Here is a 25,514-nt window from a genome sequence, read left to right as displayed (position 1 = left end):
TCTCCCTGCCTACTGTTTGACCCTGAATGCTAATGACTGCATCTGGCAGATTACCCTCACTCAAGATGACTCATGCCCGTATTCTGCCTCTTGTTCATTACAGCACCCTTGGCTGGTGAACATTTTTGGTGAAACCCCCTGTTCTAGGGTGAGGGCTGTAGAATATTCATTTAACTTCATAATAACTGTTATAAAGTGTTTCAAAGGGATTGTCAAGACCTTTGATGTTTTTAAAAACCCCGATCCTCATTAGATTTCAGCCTAGTGCACATATTGCAGCACGATCATTTAAAATCTCCAAATTGTCAGTAGTGGAGAAACAGAGGCCACACAGGCCATCCCAGCTGCTCCTCGGACTCGTCTCACTAATGTCTCACATTTCACGCGGCTCTCTTCTTGCTCCTCAGACTTGTCTCACTACTGTCTCATGTTTCACAGGCCTCTCTTCCTGCTCCTCAGACTCATCTCACTAATGTATCACGTTTCTCAGGACTCTCTGCCTGCTGCTCTCAATAAATTCTCATCACAGTAGCTATTCCTCAGCTGGTCTTTTTTTTTTCTGCTCAGAGAAGGGCATATGGCAGATGCACTGATACCCAACTATACAGCACATCTGCCACAAATTCCCCTGAGCAAAAATCCCAAAACAAACAAGCCAAACAAATAAAAAATCATGCATTTATATTTACATAATATGCGCGTGTATTCATCTGAATGAAGGCACATATGTGCATAAGTGTATATATATATATATAATATGTATGTCTGGATTACAGTATTTCTCAGCATAAAGAAACACTTTCAACTTGATGTGTGGTATGTTGTAAAGTAGTGCTTGCTCTGAAACCATCTGGAGCTGCAATGTAATACTGGAAAATCACTGCGGTCACTAGTTGAAGATCTGCTCTGCTCATCTGTCCTTTATCTGCAGAATGTCTATTACATTAGCCATCCATGCCTCTCTACATTGACGCTACTCCCCAGATCGAAGGAAACCAAGTCACTGTTGGTGTACTCCAATTACCCATGCCCCGTCTGGAGTCCATGCTGACGGGATGAACCACCCCACTGCCCCACGCTGTGCCCCAGGTGATGTCCCGGAGGGTAATTAGCACCCACGCATGTGCAGCAGAGCAGGAACTGCAAGTCTTAAGGGAACATTGTCCCGATATATCTCTCTCTTACATACACACACCCAGAGAGAGAATGGTCCAAACACCAGCTCACTGGCTCAGACTGCGGCTTCAGCCAGGCAACAGTGACCAGTGACCGGAGGGAGAGTGCCAGAAGTGTAGAAGGGCAAAAGGAAAGTAAAGATGTTGGTATAGTCTCTCTCTCTGTGTGTTTCACAAAGTGAGAGAGAGAGAGAGAGAGAGAGAGAGAGAGAGAGAGAGAGACAGAAACAGAGAGAGAGAGAAAGAAAGGAGTACTTTTACAAGACTTCCTTTTTAATAATAAAGTTTTTACATTTTCTATTTAAATCTTTTTATTACTTTTTATTTGTAAAGCTTTTGAATCGCTTTGGGTATGAAACGCGCTATTCAAACAAACTTTCGGTCCTTCCTTGTTCCCAGAAGGTGGCTCGTCCGTGCTAACGAGGCTTGGTGATGTCACACTTGGACCCTACCACTTCGAGGATAGAGGGGTATCTGTAACAGCTGTACTGGTGGCTGTGATTAGACAGTTGTCACTCTAACAAAACAGTAGCGGTGGCCGTGAATTGAAATTGGATTTCGAGGTTAGTGACCCTAAACCAATTCCCTTTCCACCAGTTTTATTTGTATATGGCCTTATAGCAGACACTGACCCCAGTCCTAACGCACATCCTTGGTCCGTGTTGGATGGATTAGTGCTACATAATCCATCAACACGGTAAACCAGTCAAGAGTGCTTGCTATTACACTGTTAGAGAGAAAATAAGTTTTAAACGGGAACCAGAACACATCTGACGTGTTAAAGCACAATTTTTTTTTTTCTTTTGCTATTGCACCCACTTAGTGTGTGACAGTAAGCATATAAACTCGTTTGATTTTATTCTAAAATGTAAACTAGGCTGTGTGTTTGCTTGTAAACATGAATCAGCCTATTGTGTGTAAAAAGAGATGTCTTCTCCCTGCCCTTCTCTGTTATCTGAGCCCTCCATGACTGTGTTTACACTGCTTCTATATTCAATTATTCAGGAGAATGCTCATGCATCTGGCAGAAAGTGCTCCTGTGCAGTCTCTGGGTGTGTGTGTGTGTGTGTGTGTGTGTGTGTGTGTGTGTTTGAGAGGACCCCATGGCCTCCGAATGCAACGGAAGTCTTAGTTATCGCTCTGCAGGCACATCCTACCTCAAACATAAAAATATCTAAAATAAATACATTTTAAAAAACAAACCACAAAAACCACCAAACGACTTGTGCCAGTGCTGCAAGCTATGAATCCAGCCCCGGAAAGGTCTCCACTACCCCAGGGAAAGAGTGAGGGAACATCAGTACAAACTGCATATGTCTCTGTTTGAAAGATGAATGTCTAAGCCCCAGCTGCATGAGCGGTTCATCGGAGGGAGTGAAGTAGGGTCCCATGGATCATGGCCCTTTGTGGACCAGATCCACCCTGGCCCAGAAGGCCTCCCTCCTTCACACCAGCCCACTCCACAAACATCTGCCCCAGCAACTCAGTTACTCGGCTTTCTTTAGCAGCATCGCGGGTGACCAAGCAGAAATCATGGAAGACCACGGATGGAAGAGCAGGTGTGATCAGCTTACCCTCTGAGGCAGACTCACCTGTGACGATGGTCACCGTCATGGTGGCTAAACGTAATGAGGGTTGACAGGGCAGTGGTGTGGTCTCAGGAAGAGCTGCCTGGGAGATACACTCCATGTTGCCAGACTGAGGTGCATTCCCATAATGCTACTCTTCATAGAGGACATGAAAGTTCTTCACGAGACTGTGTCTGTGCAGTCTAAGCCACGCTGGAGTCTACCCTCATTCGGCAAGACCTGTCTGTCCTGCACACCGAGCTCCGAAGGCTGTGGTGGATTCTACAGCTGGGTGTCACGGGCTGTTTCCACGCGTTGCCACACCCCATACTCTTCATTTTAAACAGCAAAGGATAGGCAGACAAATGAAAGTTCCATGTCTTCATGTGGAGTTCAGTGGGGTGAAGACCCTGGAGATGTGATGGAGGCTCTGCGGAGCACCGTGCGAGTGCAAACACTCAGCCTTTCAGGTCCGATAGCAGCGTCAGCATCAGGATTGGTGCGTGAAGAAAAGAACAGCAAGCACGACAGGAGGGTGTGTGTGTGTGTGTGTTTAATCTCCTCAGGTCTTAGATCAGCATGTTTTCAATGCTCTGACAAGTGTGTGCATGCAATGCTCTAGGACAATATCTGGTGAGAATTCAGAGTCCAACTGTCAGGTCTAAGTGGTAAAGTTGTAAAGTGGCAATACAGTTTTAAAAAGAAAGCAAACTAAATATACTGAGGGTTCTGTGACAGCGATCACAACAATCTTTAAAACATCTTAGACTCTTTGTTCACAAAGGCACAGAGAAAAATAAAATAAGATTTTTTTTTTTTTTTTTAAATCTGTCGATAAATAGTGGAGACAGACATGTGCAAACAGAGGGCAAATACAAAGGATGAAATGAGTCATTTCAGAACACCAGAGGAACCAATTACAGCAGAATGAAGACTTCAGCGAACTCCAGTGCCAGACGCTAGCTCAGGGTTTATAGTCCTCGGGGTTCTGGAGAGTGTAGGTTGCTATGGTATCTAGAAGCCAACTGCGGGTCACTACTGTGGCCTTCATCTGCAGAGCTGAGGAATTAAATAAAATAAGGGAAAACGGGATTAATGTCAGAGTGACCCACATCTAAGGATGTAGAGTAATAGTAAAGAGCACTCCAATTTCACTCCACGCTTACAATAACCCTCCCAACCAATGAGATCGCACCTTCTAATCTACACAGCAAAACAGTTCTGAATCACTGCGGAACTTTTAAAAGCTGGATCTCATTAGATACCTTATTACCAAGCTGCAGGGGAAATAAACAATAAAAAAAGTTCATTGTAAACCGTACACAGTGGACGGATACTGTTAAACATAACCTGGTAACTATTTGTTCAAAAAACTAGGGGTCTTGTGAGAGGAATCAGCTGTAAAATATATTCTGTATTTCTTTAGATGTAAGAATTTGTTGTACACCATTTATGAGGTCACACGATCAATCTGCGCTCCAGCTGGTAGTTTGGAAGATTTTGGAACAGTTACAGTAACGACACCATCTCAAGCTGTTTTGGACGAATTTATTTTTATGAAATGAACAACCACCATCTGCTTTGCAACGAGCGGATACATTAAGAATGACCTTAGTTCACACTGTCGCCGTAACTGAGCGATAAACATGTATTATACTGGGATGATGCATCATTATTCCGTGTAAACTACTGATGAATGGGAGCAATACCGTGGCAGCTTCCTGCAGGCTGCATTAAACCTATCTCCAGTCCTACGTGAACGCCGTGTCCGACACCAGTAAGGGTGATCAAATTGTTCAACGTCAGTCATGCATTTGTTAAAGTACCTCGCAGTCATGCATTTGCTAAAGTGCCCTTTGTCAAATAATTAGTAGTCATGTCAATGTCACAGCCTCTGCATACTCCACTCACTCAATGATGGCCTACAAATGTTCCTCTAAAACGATGAAACTGAAACTGGCACTAGCTGTCCAACAGGACACCTCCATAACAGATATATTACATTAATGTTAAAAAAGCTTCAGCAAAATCTAAACCAAATTGCCTTGCTGAGTGCTAAAATCTATCCTGATGCAACCCAGAGGATGGTGGATAGGGTGCTGCTTCTTGGATTAATTAAAAAATCCCTTGTACAGACCAAAGCAATATAAAAGTGTTTCTGGAGTGCAGACCAAAGCAATCTAACAGTGTTTCTGGAGTGCAGACCAAAGCAATCTAACAGCGTTTCTGGAGTGCAGACCAAAGCAATCTAACAGTGTTTCTGGAGTGCTGGATTTCCCATCTATGGCAGTATATACCTCTTCTGTAACGTAAAGGTTACTACAGTATATCACTGACCTCTGTAGTAAGACTGAGAATCATCAGAAGCAGGCTGCACCACCACCAGCTGACACTTACCCTGAAACACACACACACGCGCACACGAAGACAGATGCGCACATGCACGCCCACACGAAGACAGATGTGCACACGCACACCCACGTCCCCCCCCCCACACACACACACACACAGACAGACAAAAACACACACACAAAGAAGTCAGTTGCATGCATACACATGCACAAACAAAATACAGACACGCGCATGCCCACACAGATGTCAATACACCCAAATACACACAATGACACGAACACAGAAAGAACTTCCTGTTTGGTGCATTAACCATTGAGATATGAACACCATTTTATTTCAAACTTTAAAAAGTGACCAAAAAAATGTCACACGAAGTAGCTGAATAATAAGTCTGAGGAAGCGACCATGCTCCTACCTGCCTGGTGAAAAACAGTGGATCTCTTATAACGCTAGCACCACACATCCTCACCATGTCCTCCATCTGATCTGTAAGAAAAGACAAGTATACACAAACTCACACACAAACATCTATGTACACACCTATCGATGCACACAAACACACCCAACCATCCCACCCCCCACGACACACACATTATAACTGATCCAAGTGTTACTGTAGTTAAATGCTCCTTTGTTAATGGCTACAGCCTAATCATAAAAGTCTAATCATAACATAACTTTAACACAGCAACCACAATGAATCTGCTCTCAATAAGGATCAGCAAAATATCCACAGACAATGGTTCCAACAAAGAAAATACCAAGGAGAGAGACACACACACAACATTTAGGAGCAGCACATAATGCTGATTAACACTGTAGCTTTAGTGATGGGTGTGCATGACAGACCCCATACATCTTGTCATTACACCAATGCTTTTGAGTCTCTGTAGCGGAGCGCAATGTAAAAAAAACTGGGAAACCATCAGCTAGGCACCCCCATAGCTGCAGTGCAGTCCTGCACATAAAATGAATTAAGCACCCCTACACATACCTCAACCATTGCGCAATAACCGAGCAAAAATCAGTTTAGACGTGGCTACTGGGCCGAATGCTATGGTGATATGTAAATTAACCCTGGAGGTGCCCAATCAGGCATGTCAACCGAAACTGGAGGTGATGCGGAGGCCAAGGATCCTTTTGTGGCAACGGGAACGTTTGCTACAAGATGAGATGAGGGTTAGCTAAAGGCACATGCGTAACGCACGCACACTCATCTCGCTGCCCCCGCTCTGAATAAACAAGTCAAAGTGCTTAGAATCAGTGTACGTGAAGACCACAGTTGCTTGTAATTTAGGGCCTAGGAGTGAAGATGTTAGAGTACTGTGCCTGGAACCCTGTGGAGGTATCTGTGCTCAGGGCAAAGTCATCACTGTACTGCCTTTCAAACGTATGATAAACCATGGACTATGAACTCTGAATAATACAATCTGGATTTAGGAAAAATCCTCAATTTCAGCCTGAGAACAGCCAAACGTATTAAAGAACTGAACGGGACAGTGTGCACGCACTAATTTAGCAAACACTTCAGAAGTGAACACGCTTGCCTTGGGTGAATGTTCCACATCTTAGCCAGTTTTCTTATACCTAAACTATGAATGGACATTGATCCTCCTCATTTCTCTCACTACTGTTACTCTATTGTACATCTCTGGTCGATCGTAAATGGTAGGCCTTCTCATTCTACCGATGTAATAGTCTCATATGCGGTTCGTAATGCTCCCTGAAATAACTGCACACACGCGCACATGAGCGTGCACACAAACGCACTGCAGATGACAAAAATGTGGAGTCATACTGCATAACAACGCATTGTGCACAGGGCTGGAACCAGGCCATGGCTGACAAGGTTTTTGGCTTTTTTTTTTTTTTTTTTGGACAGTATAGAGAGCTGGGATTAGGACAGGATCCAGAGCTAGAATTGGGACAGGGTCTAGAGCTGGGATTAGAACAGGGTCTAGAGCTGGAATTTGGACAGGGTCTAGAGCCAGGATTAGGACAGGGTCTAGATCTGGGATTTGGATAGTGTAGAGATCTGGGATTAGGACAGGATCTAGAGCTGGGATTAGGACAGGGTCTAGATCTGGGATTAGGACAGGGTCTAGAGCTGGGATTAGGATAGTGTAGAGAGCTGGGATTAGGGCAGGGTCTAGAGCTGGGATTTGGACAGCGTCCAGAGCTGGTATTAGGACAGCGTCCAGAGCTGGTATTAGGACAGGGTCTAGAGCTGGGATTAGGATAGTGTAGCGAGCTGGGATTAGGACAGGGTCTAGAGCTGGGATTAGGATAGTGTAGCGAGCTGGGATTAGGACAGGGTCTAGATCTGTTTTTTTAGGACAGGGTTCAGAGCTGTTATTACAACAAAGATGGGTGCGGAGCCCATCTCAGACTTGGGCCCAGGACAGGATTCAGAGCTGAGCCCAGAACAGGGTCCAGAGAGATTTTTAGGACACGGCACAAGACAGCAGGGACAAACACAAACACATGTGACCCCAGAAATCCAATGAAAGAAACACATCAAGAGAACCAACCACACCCACCCAGCAGGGGCAACTCGATGACAGAGGTGACAGATGGAACACATGCTTAAACTGAAGCATGCAAGAAGAAGTTCCTACAATCAACCACCAGATGGCAGCAGCAAGCGTGGCGAGAAGCCATATGACGCAAGTCAGCCCTGAGCTCAGACACAACCCAGGCAGCAAAAGGAGCAGGTGGCAATTGCGCAACCTCCTAGAGGCAGTCAGTTAACTTCTCCACACCAAAACAAGCACAGCCCAACAAAGCAGCAGTCAAACACCTGCAACAGGACCACATACAGCTGGCTGGAGAGTCACGTCAGAGGCCATTCGCAAGGTGCTAGACAAATGTTTACAAGCTGTTTTTTGACAAGCCACATTTCAGCATGATTGTGGAACTCTTACAAGATGTTAGGATTGCACACAAGTGTCCCTGCAAAGTTTAAACCAGGTCTACTGCAGTAACTTTAAACCCCCCCTCAGAGTCCCTCCCCTCCCAGAAGAGCTGGACCATATGAAGTGGTGAGTGGAATTAGATACCCCCTTTGAGTCCTGGTTCCTCTCAAGGTTTCTTCTTCATGCTCTATGGCGTTTTCCCTTGCACTGTCTCCTTTGGCTTGCTCACTTGGGGGCTTGGATTCGGACATGAGTAAAGCTGCTTTGTGACAAACGCTGTTGTAAAAAGCGCTAAATAAATCTGACTTTGAATTAGGAAAAGGGTCCCAGTAGCCTGCACATGATGATGTTTGGGAGTCGTAGGGAGGGTTGATCGGTAATAGAGAGCTGTGTCTGATGCATTCTAGGGGTCTAAGTGACCAGATTTAAAGTATACAACAGAACTAGAGCACAGAATACAGTGGGCATTATACAGTGGGTATTTTTCACCCAGACTGGAAATGACATCAGTTGGTACTGTTGGTACTGCAAAAATGTACATGGAATTTTATATGACTGACTGTGCTGTGATCAGCCCCGCGTGGTATCTGGCCTGACCGACTGTGCTGTGATCGGTCTCGCGCGGTATCTGGCCTGACCGACTGTGCTGTGATCGGTCTCGCGCGGTATCTGGCCTGACCGACTGTGCTGTGATCGGTCTCGCGCGGTATCTGGCCTGACCGACTGTGCTGTGATCGGTCTCGCGCGGTATCTGGCCTGACCGACTGTGCTGTGATCGGTCTCGCGCGGTATCTGGCCTGACCGACTGTGCTGTGATCGGTCTCGCGCGGTATCTGGCCTGACCGACTGTGCTGTGATCGGTCTCGCGCGGTATCTGGCCTGACCGACTGTGCTGTGATCGGCCTCGCGCGGTATCTGGCCTGACCGACTGTGCTGTGATCGGCCTCGCGCGGTATCTGGCCTGACCGACTGTGCTGTGATGGGCCCCGCGCGGTATCTGGCCTGACCGACTGTGCTGTGATGGGCCCCGCGCGGTATCTGGCCTGACCGACTGTGCTGTGATGGGCCCCGCGCGGTATCTGGCCTGACCGACTGTGCTGTGATGGGCCCCGCGCGGTATCTGGCCTGACCGACTGTGCTGTGATGGGCCCCGCGCGGTATCTGGCCTGACCGACTGTGCTGTGATGGGCCCCGCGCGGTATCTGGCCTGACCGACTGTGCTGTGATGGGCCCCGCGCGGTATCTGGCCTGACCGACTGTGCTGTGATCGGTCCCGCGCGGTATCTGGCCTGACCGACTGTGCTGTGTTGTGTTGTGTTGTGTTGAGTTCTTACCTGTGGTCATATCGGTGAAGGAGCCCTGGAAGCAGATCTCGTATGCTTTCATCAGCAGCTGAAAAGCCAGAAAGAGAGATGAGTGATGTCTGTTGATCTCCAACACTGTACATAAGACACCAAGAGTGTGAAATATCTGCAAATTCATACCTCCTCCTGACAATCCACCACCAAAGGGGTTAACCATTAAACCCAAAACAAAAAAACAAGTTCAGAATATTATTCAGTAAATGTTCTGTCATTATCTCATTTCCTACTGCATTAGAATAACATTAAGAAAGCTTCAACACCTGTGTAGTATACCCACTCTATAAAATATGATTAATTCCAGGCCAAAACAGAATCTAACGATAATTCACTCAATTCAGTTGTAGGTAGATGCACAAGTCAAGATACAGCATCAGAAAGCTGCCTCTTCAGTCGTTCTGCTGCCCATTTAGGAGAAAACGCGGTTAAAACACCAATCGGCTCAGGTCAGAGACGCAGTGGAACAGGAATCAAGCCTGTGCACTTCCCTCATTACTGATCTCGCATTTGCACAATGTTCCCACCATCCAGGGGCTCCAGTAACAAACACAAGATAAACAAGACTCTCCACATCACCCCGTCAGTATCAACCACCACCAGAGCTATAATGAATCCGGTTCATTGTAAATACCATCACCATGCTCTTAAAATTCTATAAATGTTTAATTCTTTATTTATTTATGTAAAACAGTGGATAGAGGGGGTAAGCTTAATTGGCAGAACACAGACAATAGTAATGTCAGAGAGACAATGCAGCACAGAATTAGTGGCAAAAATGCCTGAAATTGGTTGTCAATGTTCTGAACATCACTTCAAAGAGAAATGCGATAACAGAAATCACTGTCCTCCCTTTCATTAGGAAGCCAAAAGAATTTTGGGTAATTACAGGGAAATCTTATATATACACTTACACACACATACTCACACATGCACAAACAAACACACACACACAAACACTTCCTTTTTTCCATTTTGTTCCATATTCCAATACTCCATCACTTCTGCTGCCTAAATAACAACTATTGGAAATCAAAGTGAAATTGCACAACTAAAAGTTAAGGTAGAAGAGGAGACCACGAATCCTCTCCAATCACACAAACGCGCACGCACACACACACACACACACAAGCGCTGGTCAGAGCAGCAAAGCACAACAGTTTAGCACAGTTGCCATTCAGTGAATGAACTTAACTTACACCATGGCATTTCCTGAACAACCTAATTGGGATGATAAATCATTATTTGGTATAAACGTTTAATCAATTTTAAACTCCTGCATAGGCCAAGTCATCTTTATCAACCCCGGGCATAATATGATCAGACAACAGGCTAAGCACAGCTCCAACCCTTCATGCACAGAAGACATGTTCTTCAACATTAAGGGTGATTTAAAGAAGTGCTTTATTGTAGTTTTCCAGACATGGTCGATATTTGAGGAGATCTGCAGTTCTGTATGTTATTTAGGCACTGAGTAATTTTTAATCATTCCAGTCAAATAATCTCCTGTTTACTTAGTTTATCATCTTGAAGACTTTAATACCAAATATTGAGCTTATTAGGCTGTTTCTAATTTCTTGGTCAGGGGAATAATCTTACGTGGTGGGAACTCTCAACTTTCAGATGTTACTGAAGAACTGGACATATTTTGGACTCGTGCACAGAGAGATGGACAGTGAGAGAGCGCCATATCAGGACTTACATTATTGTCTGGAGCCGTCCGAGATTTCCGGGGACCGTTGTGCTCGTGACCATTAACGACATCTCCGCGCACTTCAAACAGTGCCTACAAAAATGGCAAATTCATCAAGGAAGGAGTACCACACACCAGGAAAACACTGAACGATTAACTGTGAAACACCCAGTGTCTTAGCCTGATTATTTCACAAGGATTCTCAGAATGGCTGAAACAATGTCTAACGGACTTTAACAGCAATTGTAACACTAACATTACATAATGTATACAGAGAACAGTGCTGAAGACCATTAGTAGTACAGCACACAGCTGATGCCTTGCTGAGAAACAATGAGACAATGAGAATGAGTGATGCGAAAGAAATAGACTTACTTCATCTAGAACTTTGCCTTGTTTGAAGCATTCTAAGATCCCTGTTGAAGAGGAACAAAAATGTTAAGTAATATTATTGCTAATTATCTGGTATGAACCACAAACATCTCAAGCGCAGCTCTGTAGTGGTGTTGGACTTACTGTTAATATAGTGAATAATAATAATAATAATAATGTAGTAAATAATAATAAAAACATGTTTTACATCCCAGTCCCACTGTGGATAAAGTCAGAAGTGCTGAAGTAGCACTTACACAGGAAGCTCACGACCCACTTCCTGCCAGCAATACCCTGGAAGTACTTCAGCGTGCGCTCACAGACCAGATCTCCATCTGTGTGGACATGAGTTTGAGGAGGTATAAAAGGGTAAACGTATGTTAGCAGCATTTCTCAAGGTAATCCTCAGGCCCATGCACATTTTCGACATAACCTGGCTCCCATCACCCCTGGACCATGCCATTAAGTGTGTAATAAGTTAGCAACTATTTAATTTAAGCACACTTAAAAGCCAAAGTACTTTCCAAACATGAACCAGATTGTCACACCACCTGTTCCTACTTATACTTGTCTTTCACGCACAGCAGATACACTGACATCACTGCACAGACCTCAACCAGTGTTGCCCAACGGTTGCTGAACGCCAACTGATGAAAAATCATGACGTGACTGGGATGTTCAGAAGTTTCAGTGCACACATGGCTGAGGCCATGCCCCCTTTAGCTCACACCAACACAGTGGGCGTGCCAGAGGTGACCGACGGGCGGAGCTCAGAGAGCTTGACAGAGCACGCAAAGCGTCTCCATGATGTAGGCAGGTACATGTGCACAAGCCAGGCCACCTTCTATTGTATTCTGTAATGAACTGAGATCCAAATGCAGGGTAATGTGTTTGATTGACGTATGAGCAATGCGCTTGAGCAATCATTTCTTTGTAGCACATAATAATCGGGCCGCAGCAGTGTCAAAAATAGCCCCAAGATTTTTCATCTGTATTTTCAAGTACGGTGTGTGAGAGCCCAGATTTTCCCACAGGCTTGAGAAGCCAAACAAAACTTCTGTTCTACTTTCAATTAGTTGTAAGAAACTGTTGGTTATCCAATTTTTAATATGTCATATAGTAATAGAGTCTTATTCCAAAACACTTGACCAGGCTTACATATGTTTTGTAATGAAAAGAGTACGGATATTGAAAAGAGAATGAGTCCTAAGATGGACCCCACAAATCATAGTGGCAGATTAAGACAGATACTTTTCAATATTAACCAGCAATATTCTATTCAGTGATTAATGTAGGAAATAAACCAGTTTAGTGCCAACCCCCTAACGCAGACACAGTGTTCCAAACACACAGTGAGTATATCCAGCAGTACAACAGAACCAGGACAGAAGAATCACTGGAATCAAAATTCACTTTTAACAGGTCAGTAGTGTGAAAAGGCCCCTCCAGCGCGCACACTGAGCACCTGATATGGGCTGACGGGGTCCCAAGGACCAGAATATAAAAAAAACCAATGAAGCATAAAAAGAGCACAAGGATAATGGCAAAGCAGCCGCTTCAAATGCTAGGGAAAGCCTGACCGCGACTCCCTCAGCCTTCTGTGGCAATCAGAGCGTATTCCTTTTAACATTTTAAAGATAAAAGGAGTGAAGTAGCAGCATCCACGGTGATGCTAGTTTATTCTAAAAATTTGATTGTTGCAACTTATCAGAAATGTGAATCTGTTTTAGAGCGCGGGAATGTTTACGTTTTGGGATTTGTGTCTAAACAGAATAATAACTTTTTCTTTTTTTTTTTTTTAATAATCAATCATGAATGTTGTATTGCTTTCTATAACCCGTGTGCATTTCAGATCACTAAATATTTCAGTATTTCAGGGGGCAGTTCAGCAGGGGGATGTCTGAGAGGGCCGCACATTCCAAACTCAGATAGGGCCCACCTCCGGAGGGCAGTAAAGCAAGACAGTAAAGCAAGACTTCCCCAAAGGCATGAGAACGTGACACTGTGAGCATTATCTCACCAAGTGAGAAACAAACCCACACCAAGTTTTGCAACTGAAATTTCTGGTCAGACTTTGTTCATTAAAACCCAACCGCCGAGTGTTCATATGCAACTGTCGTCCACGTGCTGTCTAGTGAGTGTAACAACCAAGTCATGCCAACATAAACAAAAAATTCCCCTGAATGAGTGTGCCCTGATAAATGTACTTATCGAAGAGTTTAGAGGGTCATTGGTTCTAAGAGTTCAGAGGTGAATTTTACAGTAGGTGCCTCATTCCTTACATCTTCAGCTGCTACATATTTTTCCTCTCTGTTTTGCGTTTTTCTGCCACGTGAAGCTCCCCAGTGTTCCGGCTTCAGGTCTTCCTCCCCAGAACGATGAACTTCCAGAGACAGTTGCCGCGGTAACAGTGCCATTAAAAAGATTTTCTTAATGGCACTTGCTAATGTGCAGCTTTGGAATGGGGGTGGCTTTGATATAAAAATAATTCACATGGAGTAATTACTACCTGCAGAGTGTGCATGCGCGTGTATTTAAAATCACATTGGTTTGGTGTGGAATGTGATCACTCTTAGAATGAGGGAAAAAATAAATCACTACCAAACACAATATTTACAGTCCCCTAAACAACACAAAAGAAACATAATGGATGGATAAAGAAAGAAATAACGACAAACGGACACCCCTCACCGGTCTTGATAATGACATGAGTTGTGCTTGGAGTCATCTGTCTGCTTAAACTGCCACCTCTCTTCATCACAAATTTCTTCACCAGGCCCTGCACGCACAAGGGACGGCACATATACGGATAAATACTGGACGTAGACAAGGACAACCATGATGTACTCAAAACCTGCCTCCACTGTTATTAAAGCATCAGGTCCCAGATAGTGATGTTGCAATAGCTTCAAATCTCACACACACCCACACCCACACCCACCCACACACACCCACAGTCTTACCAGTTCACTGGCAGTGAGTCCAGACGCCACAAGCTCCATCTTGTCAGCGGTGTTGCTTCTGCCTGGTCTGCACACACCTGGCTGGGCCACTCCTCCACAAGGTCTCCCCTTCTCTCGCTCCTCCTCCGACACGGCGGGTGCACCCTCTGACACAGCTCCAAGACCTTTGACCTCTAGCGCCACCTCTGACTGGGTCGTCAGCCTTTCGCTGTTGCCAGACCTCTGACCGGATCGCAGCCCTGTTAGTTGAATACGGGAACACATGCTCTGAACTGCCAGTCACATTTTTTTGCTTCATTGAATACTTATGCAGAAACCTTTTAACACAGGCCAGGGTTGGCGCATAAGTGCTTCGGATAGGTCCTTTAATGCTTTAACAATTTTAATCCGTGCTTTAAAAAAATCCCTTTGCAAAATGCATCTGAAATTAGAAGTTTCAATTAACGAAGAAAGTCTTTGTTCAGATCTGTGCCCATGAGCAGGGTGTCGTAACCCCAAGCACAAGGCACTGCGTTTGCAGGAGGCGGAGTTCTCGCACCTCGGCTGGAAGTTGGCATCCTGCTTTCTGCTCCGCCTCCGCCTCCGCCCGTCTCCCCGGAAGAGCAGTCTCCTCACAATGGGATCACAGCGGAGGGTATTTGCCATTGCAAAATACAAAAGCCATTCCGACAGCCTGTTACGCAACGTTTTAATGGCTCACGGAAACGTCCGAAGACTCTCAGATGTCAAATAAACGCATGACTAAACGGAGATGTATTCCGAGTGGAGATGCGGAGTTTCGATGCAGATTTTGTTGTGCTTGCTGTTGCTCGGGTAGCAGAATAATCTTACTACTGGAGGCAGCGAGTTTAGAATGTAAATCAGCAAAGATCTGAATGTTTTCAAGACGAGAGTGGTAATCAGGACCCAGTATAGTGAGAGAGGAACTCACACATGCAAAAACGAGCAAGCACAGACACACATAGATCTTTTTGCTTGTAAACAAAGATCCATGACACTACAACCACATTAAAAACTCAGAATACAGGGAAGAACGCTTCCCCGTGCATCCGCACGCACATGTACGCACACATGCAGCATTTGCATGTCTCGCTACATTCAAGCTACATTTAAGTACCAGGACAGACAAAACCTTTGGATGGATAAAACATTTGAGTGGATGAAATATTTGGCCAACATGGACCTATGCACTGAGATCTACTTGCAAAAACCCAGAACAAGGCAGCGGAAAGCAGAAAGCGGAGTGACACGCAGCCACACCGGTATTGAGCAGATGGTTACACAGACCCTTAAACTGGTGCACAGCTCCTCAAACTGGTACACAGCCATTCAAATTGGCACAGAGCAGATGGTTACACAGCCACTCAAACTGGCACAGAGCAGACTGGGTCGCAGAGGAGACTGGCACAGTGTAAGCAGAGTAGCACACAGCCACTCAGATTAGTACAGATTAGTACTTAACGGCCCAGACTGGCACAGAGCAGACTGGCATGCAGCCACCCAGACTGGAAGGCTTCCTCAGCTGAATAGAGGCAATGATGTTTAGTTGTGCTTCTCACATAGCAAATGACTTTTTCACTAAAAACATAACAAATGCAGACATTTTAGAAGAATGAGACTTCTTCATTGGCTTTGTGATGGAAAATAGCTTGAAAGCCTTGAAAGTACAGACAGCAAAGGCTTTGCGCACTAATTATACATTACGTGCGCGAGAAGTGGATGAAAGCGCACTGCCAGAAAGCTCGTCGTGCATGCGCAGCAGGGGTCCCGCGGGTCCTGACAGCAGCTGAGGAGCAGAGCCACGGCACCACGCGGTACCCACGCAGGTGAAGTGCCCACACAGGCAACATACCCAAAGGCGAGGTGCCCGGCAGACGGGGTGAACGCTGCCCGTCATGGGCATCTCGGACGGCACAGCACTCAGCAAAAACCTGGAGCGCTACAAGAACTCAGCCATGCGGATTTGAGAACGTACGATGTCTTAGTGACTGTACATGTGAAAAATGGCGTAATGAGTCTAAGAGTGGTGTGGCGAGCATTTTTACAGCCTTACCCTTCTTTGCGTGAGCTCTGGGGACAGGAGGCCAGGTATGTGGGATGTGTGGGGCATTCGAGGCGTGGAGCGGTGCAGGGCCCTGAGGCAGACAAGCAGGACCCGGGGCAGAGTGAGGGCCACTCAGTCTGGAGAGAAGACGACAATGGGGCATTAACCCTTAGATGCACAACTCACGGCCCGGGGAAATAACAGGGCAAAAACATTTGTTAACAGAAGACATATATTCTAAACATACTAACCTGATGTTGTAAACATATTATGTTTTACATATTATATTTTGAACAGGACTGGCAACATGATCATGTTTAATTGTTTATCTTTTTTTTTTTTTGAGATATCAAAACCCAACATTTAATAATGCTTTGAACACAAAGCATAAGAACATCATGTCGCATTTTATTATTGTGATGACGTTTAATTATTAACTGTAGGGCTCCTACACCATGCCTTACTGTTTCACAAATGCATTGTAAAGTTATGAAGTCACAAAATAATAATATAATATGCAGTGTGTATGCCAAAAATATGAAATGTAAATATAAAGTAGAGAGTTGGCAGCATGGTTCTCTCTGTCACTCAAGCAATACCAGTGTGTGGCTACTCCACAGAGGATAAAGTGTGTGTGTGTGTGTGTGTTTCAGGGTGGGAGGTATAGTGGAGTGAAAAGTGCTAAATTATGGTGGCAGAAACATTATACCCCTCTTAGCACTCAATGATCAAGAAAACCACTAATGACTATTTTTCCCCAAATCCCACACTTGAGATTATCCACCTCCCTACAGAGATCAGATATCACCCTCCACACACACACACACACACACACACACACACACACACACACACACACCCACACACACACCCACCCACACACACCCACCCACACACACCCACACACACACACCCACACACACCCACACACACCCACACACACCCACACACACACACACACACTCTTCTGTACACTTGCATACGCTGGCATTCACGCTCATGCACAAATAGACACCCACACGAATGTGCATACACGCGCAAGCACATGCATAATGTTGATGAGTAGGTAAAGTACCCGGTGGAAGTATGACAGCTATGGTTTTTAGCAGAATAGCTTATATACCCATCTGTAATTTACATAGGTGTTTGAAATTTACAGACATGTCTAATTTATATACCACAGACGCATGCGTAAATTGCAGCGTATTTTGCATACCCCTCTGTAATTTACATACACATCTCTAATTCATATACCCCTCTGTAATTTATATATGCCTGTATAATTTACATATAAATCTATAATTTTCAAGACATTCTGCAATTAAGTACCCAACAATTTACATACCTACCTTACATATATGGCACTTTTATTTCTAACTGTAATTTGTGTCCCTCTGACATTTATGCACCTTTCTGTAATTTACATCACTGTGTGTACTTTACCTGTTCACAATTTATGTACCTGTCTATAATTTTCTTTTATAATTTGTGTCAATCTGGAATTATGGACCCATCTGTAATTCATGCACCTATCTATAACTTGCCCCTGTGTGTAATTTACATATCCATGTGTTATTTATGTAGCTGTCTGTAATCTCATACGTAATTTACGTACCTGTAATGTACATTAATTAACCATCTTACATACGCACACATTTATCATTTTCATACCCTTCTGCAAGTTTCTGCAGCCCTAGGTAATTTCCGTAACCTTCGGTAATTTATGTACTCCTCTGTAATTTACATACCTGTCTGGTTGTCTTTCAGGCTCATGCTGTGCGGCTTCTCTAAGGTCAGCACCTGTACAAAAAAATGAGGAAGGTAGTGATGAAAGCACTCATTACAATCAGATTTCTGTCTTGTACACAACCCAGCACACACGCGCACACGCACACAGATTCAGGGGCTCAAATTTGATGGCTCTGATTCTTATTAGACCCACATATAAAACAAATCTAAAGCATAAAAACAAGTGTGTCTGCTTCCTCATCTATAAATGTTTGTTTGCCATGATGAAATTATTTGAGAGGAGATAATTTGATTTGATATTGAGGTGGCACGCCTAACCACACCTGCCGATCACGTGATCAGTCCCACCACACTGGCTGATCACGTGATCGGTCTAACCACACCTCTTTTTGCAACTGTGCCATTCCACACCACATTAGCGCATCTGAAAATAGAACATACCTACCACGCCCACACATACCTGCGACGCTGTCTGACGAATTTTTTCTGCGCTTGCGCCATGCCCACAAAAATAGAGCCCCATGACTGGTACTCCAAGTTAGAGCGAAACAATGCATTTTCCTTGTTATAGCTCCAAGAAGGAAGGATATTTTAAGGAGCCTATACCGGCTTTGCAGCTTAAAACGAACACATCAGCAGGACTTGCTGGAACACAAAGTCTTCTTAACACGAGTCTTAAACCAATCTAATTCACAGCCACCCAAAACTGGTGCAAGTCTCTGGCCTATGCTGTAGCACCAGTCTACATTAATATCGCAGATTATGAACCCTATTCACTCAAACAATCTTTATTTGAATACTAATTATATTAAATAGTTATTTTTAATGAAATAAAATAATATGTTTGGCAGTTGTGGTGGCGTTTGTTGGCTGTGCTGTGAAGATTATTGCCAGTGGGAGAGATTTTACTGGCTGTGCAGTGATGTAGAGGACACTGGCAGTGTAGGTGGTGTTTACTGGCAGTGGAGGTGGAGTTTACTGGCAGAGGGGAGGGGCTTGTCAGTAAGGTGAAGTTTATGAGTACTGGAGGCGTTTCATCAATGGAGCGCCTTCCAGATCTGCATGAGTACAGAATAAAGAACTGAGGTGTGCAGGTGTAGCCCGGAAACGCGGGCCTGGGACGGCACCTGGGCTATGGTCTGAGGGAAGGCGGCCAGGGTCGTCGGGGTCGGGTCTGGCTCCAGAGTCCGAATGCTGAAGAGCCTCCGACACCACGGCCATCATCCTTCTCAACCTACACAGCTCCTGCTGCATCTCCTCTCGTTGCTGAGAGAGAGAGAGAGAGAGAGAGAGAGAGAGTTTGTGAGTGCCGGGGGTAGGCAGAGATTTCGTTTTTAACTATTTATAGCACCTGAAAGGACTTTAAACTAAAAGAATCCTCAGCAGGAGCAAAAATCTAACCTTTCCTTGCTTTCACATGCCCAAACCTCTAAACACTTCAACCAAATTACTGCACTGCCCACATTCCATTAAACAGATGGCTACGCTGGGCTTTTGGGAAGTGAAGTTTATTTGCCATATGCACTGCAAAAAACCAAACCCCTGGGGAATGCCCGTGAGCTGAACAAGGCAATGAGTTCAGAGACACTCCACAGAACAATGAAGCCTCTCCCTCAGGCTACAAGAAGGACATGGTACAACGACAGGCACTTTTAAAACAGAAAAAAAAAAAGTGTTTTACAGCCATTATCCACTGCTGACCAAGCCTCTGCACAGCTGTGCCATTCCTGATGTTAAATGTGCCCCTACAATGAATGTAAACCCATGGTTCCTCTATGGAGAGATTTTTTTAATATATATATATATATATATATATATATATATATATATATATATATATATATATATATTACACACACACACACACACACACACACACACATATATACATACACACATATACATACACACACACACACACACACACACACAAAATATTGCCAAAAGTATTCGAACTGTCGGCCCACCCTTTGCAGCTCTAACAGCTTCAACTCTTCTGGGAAGGCTTTCCACAAGGATTGGGAGATTGTTTATGGGAATTCTTTACCATTCTTCCAGAAGCGCATTTGTGAGGTCCGACACTGATGTTGGACGAGACGGCCTGGCTCCAATTCTCTGCTCTAATTCATCCCAAGTGTTCTCTCAGGTTGAGGTGCAGGCCAGTCAAGTTCCTCCACACCAAACTCGCTCATTCATGTCTTTATCGACCTTGTTTTGTACACTGGTGCACAGTCAAGTTGGAACAGGAAGGGGCCATCCCCAAACTGTTCCCACTAAGTTGGGAACATGAAATTGTCCAAAATCTCTTGGTATGCTGAAGCAGTAACAGTTCCTTTCACTGGAACTAAGAGGCCGAGCCCAACTCCTGAAAAACATCTCCACACCATAATCCCCCCCTACCAACTTTACACTTGGCACAATGCAGTCAGCCAAGTACCGTTCTCCTGGAAACCACCAAACCCAGACTCGTCCATCGGCTTGCCAGATGGAGAACTGTGATTCGCCACTCCAGAGAACAGGTCTCCACTGCTCTAGAGTCCAGTGGTGGCATGCTTTACACCATTACATCTGACGCACTACCCTGCGCTTGGTGACGTAAAGCTTGGATGCAGGTGCTCGGCCATGGAAACCCATTCCATGAAGCTCTCTACGCACTGTTCTTGAGCTAATCTGAAGGTCACGAAGTTTGAAGGTCTGTAGCGACTGACTCTACAGAAAGCTGGCGAACTCTGTGCGCTATGCACCTCAGCATCCACTGACCACTTTGTGGCTGAGTTGCTGTCGTTCCCAATCGCTTCCACTTTGATATACCACTGACAGTTGACTGTAGAATATTTAGTAGCAAGGAAATTTCACGACTAGATTTGTTGCACAGGTGGCATTCTATCACAGTACCACACTGAGCTCCTGAGAGCAACCCATTCTTTCACAAATGTTTGTAGAAGCAGTCTGCATGCCTAGATGTTTGATTTTATATACCTGTGGCCATGGAAGTAATTGCAACCCCTCAATTCAATGATTTGGATGAGAGAGAGAGAGAGAGAGAGAGAGAGAGAGAGAGAGAGAGAGAGAGAGAGAGAGAGAGAGAGAGAGAGAGATAGAGCTCCATGGCATATTTTTAATCATGTTCTTATTAGTTAAAAGCAGAACAGCTACTGAGTGGCCAGTTGTTTTTTGTGAAATTCTACATTGTCACAACTTGAACAGGTCTAGCTAAACACACCTACAGGCCATAACTGTAATTTGACTTTGGATATTAGTTGAACAAGTAAATATTTGGTTTGCATTACCACTTGAAATAGCTACTAAATTGCATAAGAGAAAAATACGCGTTTTTAATGGTTTAGTGCTTTTCTGTAATGTGTGTCTTGGTCACGGCGTTGGCCAGGCCCTGGTTTTCAAACTGAGAGGTATGAGAATATCTGCAGGTAAAAAGTGGAAAAGGTCCATAATCCTGTATTTTTGATAACATATTTTTATGTTCTTCAGTGCATTAAATAGTCATCACGTATGCTAAAGTAACACGTGGCATGAGGCAGGAGAAGTAGCAGTGTAGCATGTTTACGTTGACGATGCCGAGTGGTCTAGTATGACTTATGGGCAATCAAAACAGAGGGGGTCACAAACTCCTACCTACATTTCTAGGAAGTCTCTCAACACAAATGGGATGAGAGCTACTGGAAAAAGAAAGTGCAGACAATAACAGACAGAAATTTGTTTTGAATGGTATTTTGGACAAGTTAGCAGTGAGATAACTGCCCAGTCACACATACATGACCAACTGTGAAACCATGACAGTGCAACAACCGCTACATCCTGTCCTCTCCACTCCAACCGCCGGTGCTCTGGTTGGTGCCATTTCCTAGATACAGCTTCAGTGGAACAGGACGTTGGGGTGGTACGTGGAACATCACTGTGGGTTTGAAAGACAAAAGTTCCCGGTCATCTTATTAACGTGCTGAGCGGAACCTAGTAATGAGTGAAAGAGGGCAAATCTGGTGCATTATGAGTGAAAACGTCATTTTAATCAGGCTAGACAGTGTGCACATGACTCAAAGGGGCTCGGGAGATCCAGGACAACTAAGGATCAAATCAAGTGCTCATCAGTGGCCAGAGATTTTATTTTACCTGCATGTTAAATGGTGAAAGGAGCAAAAAAAAAATGAATGCAAGACCGGTACTATTTTATTTCTGGGTATTTATATATTTAAATGTCAATCTTTTCAGATAATAAAATGGGTGGGCAAAAGTATGTTGATACATCTTAAATTGTAAAACATGGCATTTGGCATGTGAGCAGCATCTCTGCCAGGTTTGTTGGTAACCAAGCCCTGGACAGTGCATCTGAACGAGCTCTCGTGCAGAGAGGCAGATAAGATGTTCATGTTCAGATGTTCATCTGTTGGTCCAATCATTAACAAAAGATGTTTATGTACGTCACTGTGTAGGTCCAATCACTGTCCACAGATATTTATGCACCTCAATGTGTTGGTCCAATCATTGTCCACAGATGTTTATGTACCTCAATGTGTTGGTCCAATCATTGTCCAAGATGTTTCTGCACGTCAATGTGTTGGTCCAATCATTGTCCAAGATGTTTCTGCACGTCACTGTGTAGGTCCAATCATTGTGCAAGATGTTTCTGCACATCACTGTGTAGGTCCAATCATTGTGCAAGATGTTTCTGCACATCACTGTGTAGGTCCAATCATTGTCCAAAGATGTTTATATACGTCAATCTGTTGGTCCAATCATTGTCCAAGATGTTTATGTACGTCACTGTGTAGGTCCTATCATTGTCCAAGATGTTTATGTACGTCACTGTGTAGGTCCTATCATTGTCCAAGATGTTTCTGCACGTCAATCTGTTGGTCCAATCATTGTCCAAAGATGTTTATGTACGTCAATCTGTTGGTCCAATCATTGTCCAAGATGTTTCTGCACGTCACTGTGTAGGTCCAATCATTGTCCAAGATGTTTCTGCACATCACTGTGTAGGTCCAATCATTGTCCAAAGACGTTTATGTACGTCACTGTGTAGGTCCAATCATTGTCCAAAGATGTTTATGTACGTCACTGTGTAGGTCCAATCATTGTACAAAGATGTTTATGTACGTCACTGTGTAGGTCCAATCATTGTACAAAGATGTTTATGTATGTCAATCTGTTGTCCAATTACTGTCCACAGATGCTCATGTACATCACTCTGTTGGTCTAACAGATGCCACTGCCAGGACTGCGCCTCCATTCTGTTTAGAAAATGTATAGTTGACACCTGCCCCCTCCTTTACTTTAGACCAGGTCTATATATGTCTCATCGGTTCCAGATTTCAACACTTTGGTGAGTATTTATTTGTAAAAGAATTAGTGTTTAATTATAGTTACCACTCCTGCATTTTGAAAGTTGATCATTTCAATGATAGATGTTTAAGAAATATTTTCTTACAACTCTTATCAATGTTCTCTCATCATCTGCAGTAAATTTCATGGCTGCTTGGTTGTTGCTTATTGTCATGTAATCAATGGTTCCTTTCTTTGTCAAAACATTGCAAAAGGTTCATTTCACAACTCAGTGTGTCTCCGATTATGATGTTTTGATTGGATCCCTCTCTGATGTCACCATCCAAATTGCTTTCCACAATGCTTTTTTATTTAAAAAAAATTTTTTTTTAACATCAATGACGTGAGTCACAAGATGCAAACCAGTCTAAACGGGCAAATCCACCACTACACTCACCGTCAGCTCGGCCCCACACACACACACTCACTCACTCACCGTCAGCTCCACCCCCTGCCACACACACTCATTCACCGTCAGCTCCACCCCCTGCCACACACACTCATTCACCGTCAGCTCCACCCCCTGCCACACACACTCATTCACCGTCAGCTCCGCCCCACACACACACACTCGTTCACCGTCAGCTCCGCCCCACACACACACACACACACTCGTTCACCGTCAGCTCCGCCCCACACACACACACACACACTCGTTCACCGTCAGCTCCGCCCCACACACACACACACTCGTTCACCGTCAGCTCCGCCCCACACACACTCGTTCACCGTCAGCTCCGCCCCACACACACTCGTTCACCGTCAGCTCCGCCCCACACACACACACACACACTCGTTCACCGTCAGCTCCGCCCCACACACACACACTCGTTCACCGTCAGCTCCGCCCCACACACACACACTCGTTCACCGTCAGCTCCGCCCCACACACACACACACTCGTTCACCGTCAGCTCCGCCCCACACACACACACACACACTCGTTCACCGTCAGCTCCGCCCCACACACACTCGTTCACCGTCAGCTCCGCCCCACACACACACACACACTCGTTCACCGTCAGCTCCGCCCCACACACACACACTCGTTCACCGTCAGCTCCGCCCCACACACACACACTCGTTCACCGTCAGCTCCGCCCCACACACACACACACACTCGTTCACCGTCAGCTCCGCCCCACACACACACACACTCGTTCACCGTCAGCTCCGCCCCACACACACACACACTCGTTCACCGTCAGCTCCGCCCCACACACACACACACTCGTTCACCGTCAGCTCCGCCCCACACACACACACACTCGTTCACCGTCAGCTCCGCCCCACACACACACACTCGTTCACCGTCAGCTCCGCCCCACACACACACACACACACACACTCGTTCACCGTCAGCTCCGCCCCACACACACACACACACTCGTTCACCGTCAGCTCCGCCCCACACACACACACACACTCGTTCACCGTCAGCTCCGCCCCACACACACACACACACTTGTTCACCGTCAGCTCCGCCCCACACACACACACACACACACACACACTCGTTCACCGTCAGCTCCGCCCCACACACACACACTCGTTCACCGTCAGCTCCGCCCCACACACACACACACACACTCGTTCACCGTCAGCTCCGCCCCACACACACACACACACACACACTCGTTCACCGTCAGCTCCGCCCCACACACACACACACACACACACTCGTTCACCGTCAGCTCCGCCCCACACACACACACACACTCGTTCACCGTCAGCTCCGCCCCACACACACACACACACTCGTTCACCGTCAGCTCCGCCCCACACACACACACACACACACACTCGTTCACCGTCAGCTCCGCCCCACACACACACACTCGTTCACCGTCAGCTCCGCCCCACACACACACACTCGTTCACCGTCAGCTCCGCCCCACACACACACACTCGTTCACCGTCAGCTCCGCCCCACACACACACACTCATTCACCGTCAGCTCCGCCCCACACACACTCGTTCACCGT

The 25,514-nt window shown here is 45.3% G+C and overlaps 1 protein-coding gene across 4 annotated transcripts in view; it reads right to left on the bottom strand.

Annotated features, from left to right (window-relative positions):
- Positions 1–1,516: 1,516 nt before the first annotated feature.
- The window catches only part of LOC113589805 (uncharacterized), a 35,167-nt gene continuing 11,169 nt past the window's right edge, over positions 1,517–25,514 (bottom strand). For 3 of the 4 annotated variants that reach the window (XM_035533876.2, XM_081697193.1, XM_081697194.1), the window contains exons 10-21: positions 19,317–19,455; positions 18,189–18,240; positions 16,450–16,577; positions 14,397–14,635; positions 14,125–14,212; positions 11,691–11,768; positions 11,437–11,477; positions 11,071–11,154; positions 9,345–9,402; positions 5,511–5,581; positions 5,081–5,141; positions 1,518–3,802 (exon numbers count right to left, since the gene is read on the bottom strand). In XM_035533876.2, coding sequence (XP_035389769.1) covers positions 3,708–3,802; positions 5,081–5,141; positions 5,511–5,581; positions 9,345–9,402; positions 11,071–11,154; positions 11,437–11,477; positions 11,691–11,768; positions 14,125–14,212; positions 14,397–14,635; positions 16,450–16,577; positions 18,189–18,240; positions 19,317–19,455 — 1,134 coding nt within the window. In that variant the 3' untranslated portion in view covers positions 1,518–3,707. Of the gene's footprint in view, positions 3,803–5,080; positions 5,142–5,510; positions 5,582–9,344; positions 9,403–11,070; positions 11,155–11,436; positions 11,478–11,690; positions 11,769–14,124; positions 14,213–14,396; positions 14,636–16,449; positions 16,578–18,188; positions 18,241–19,316; positions 19,456–25,514 lie in introns of all 4 variants that reach the window. The other variant, XM_081697195.1, reaches the window with a different exon arrangement.

Source organism: Electrophorus electricus, chromosome 15 (assembly GCF_041902795.1).
Source record: "Electrophorus electricus isolate QZ-2024a chromosome 15, ASM4190279v1, whole genome shotgun sequence".
NCBI lineage: Eukaryota > Metazoa > Chordata > Actinopteri > Gymnotiformes > Gymnotidae > Electrophorus > Electrophorus electricus.
Note: the sequence above shows the minus strand (reverse complement) of the source record. Positions and strands in the feature narration are given on the sequence as shown.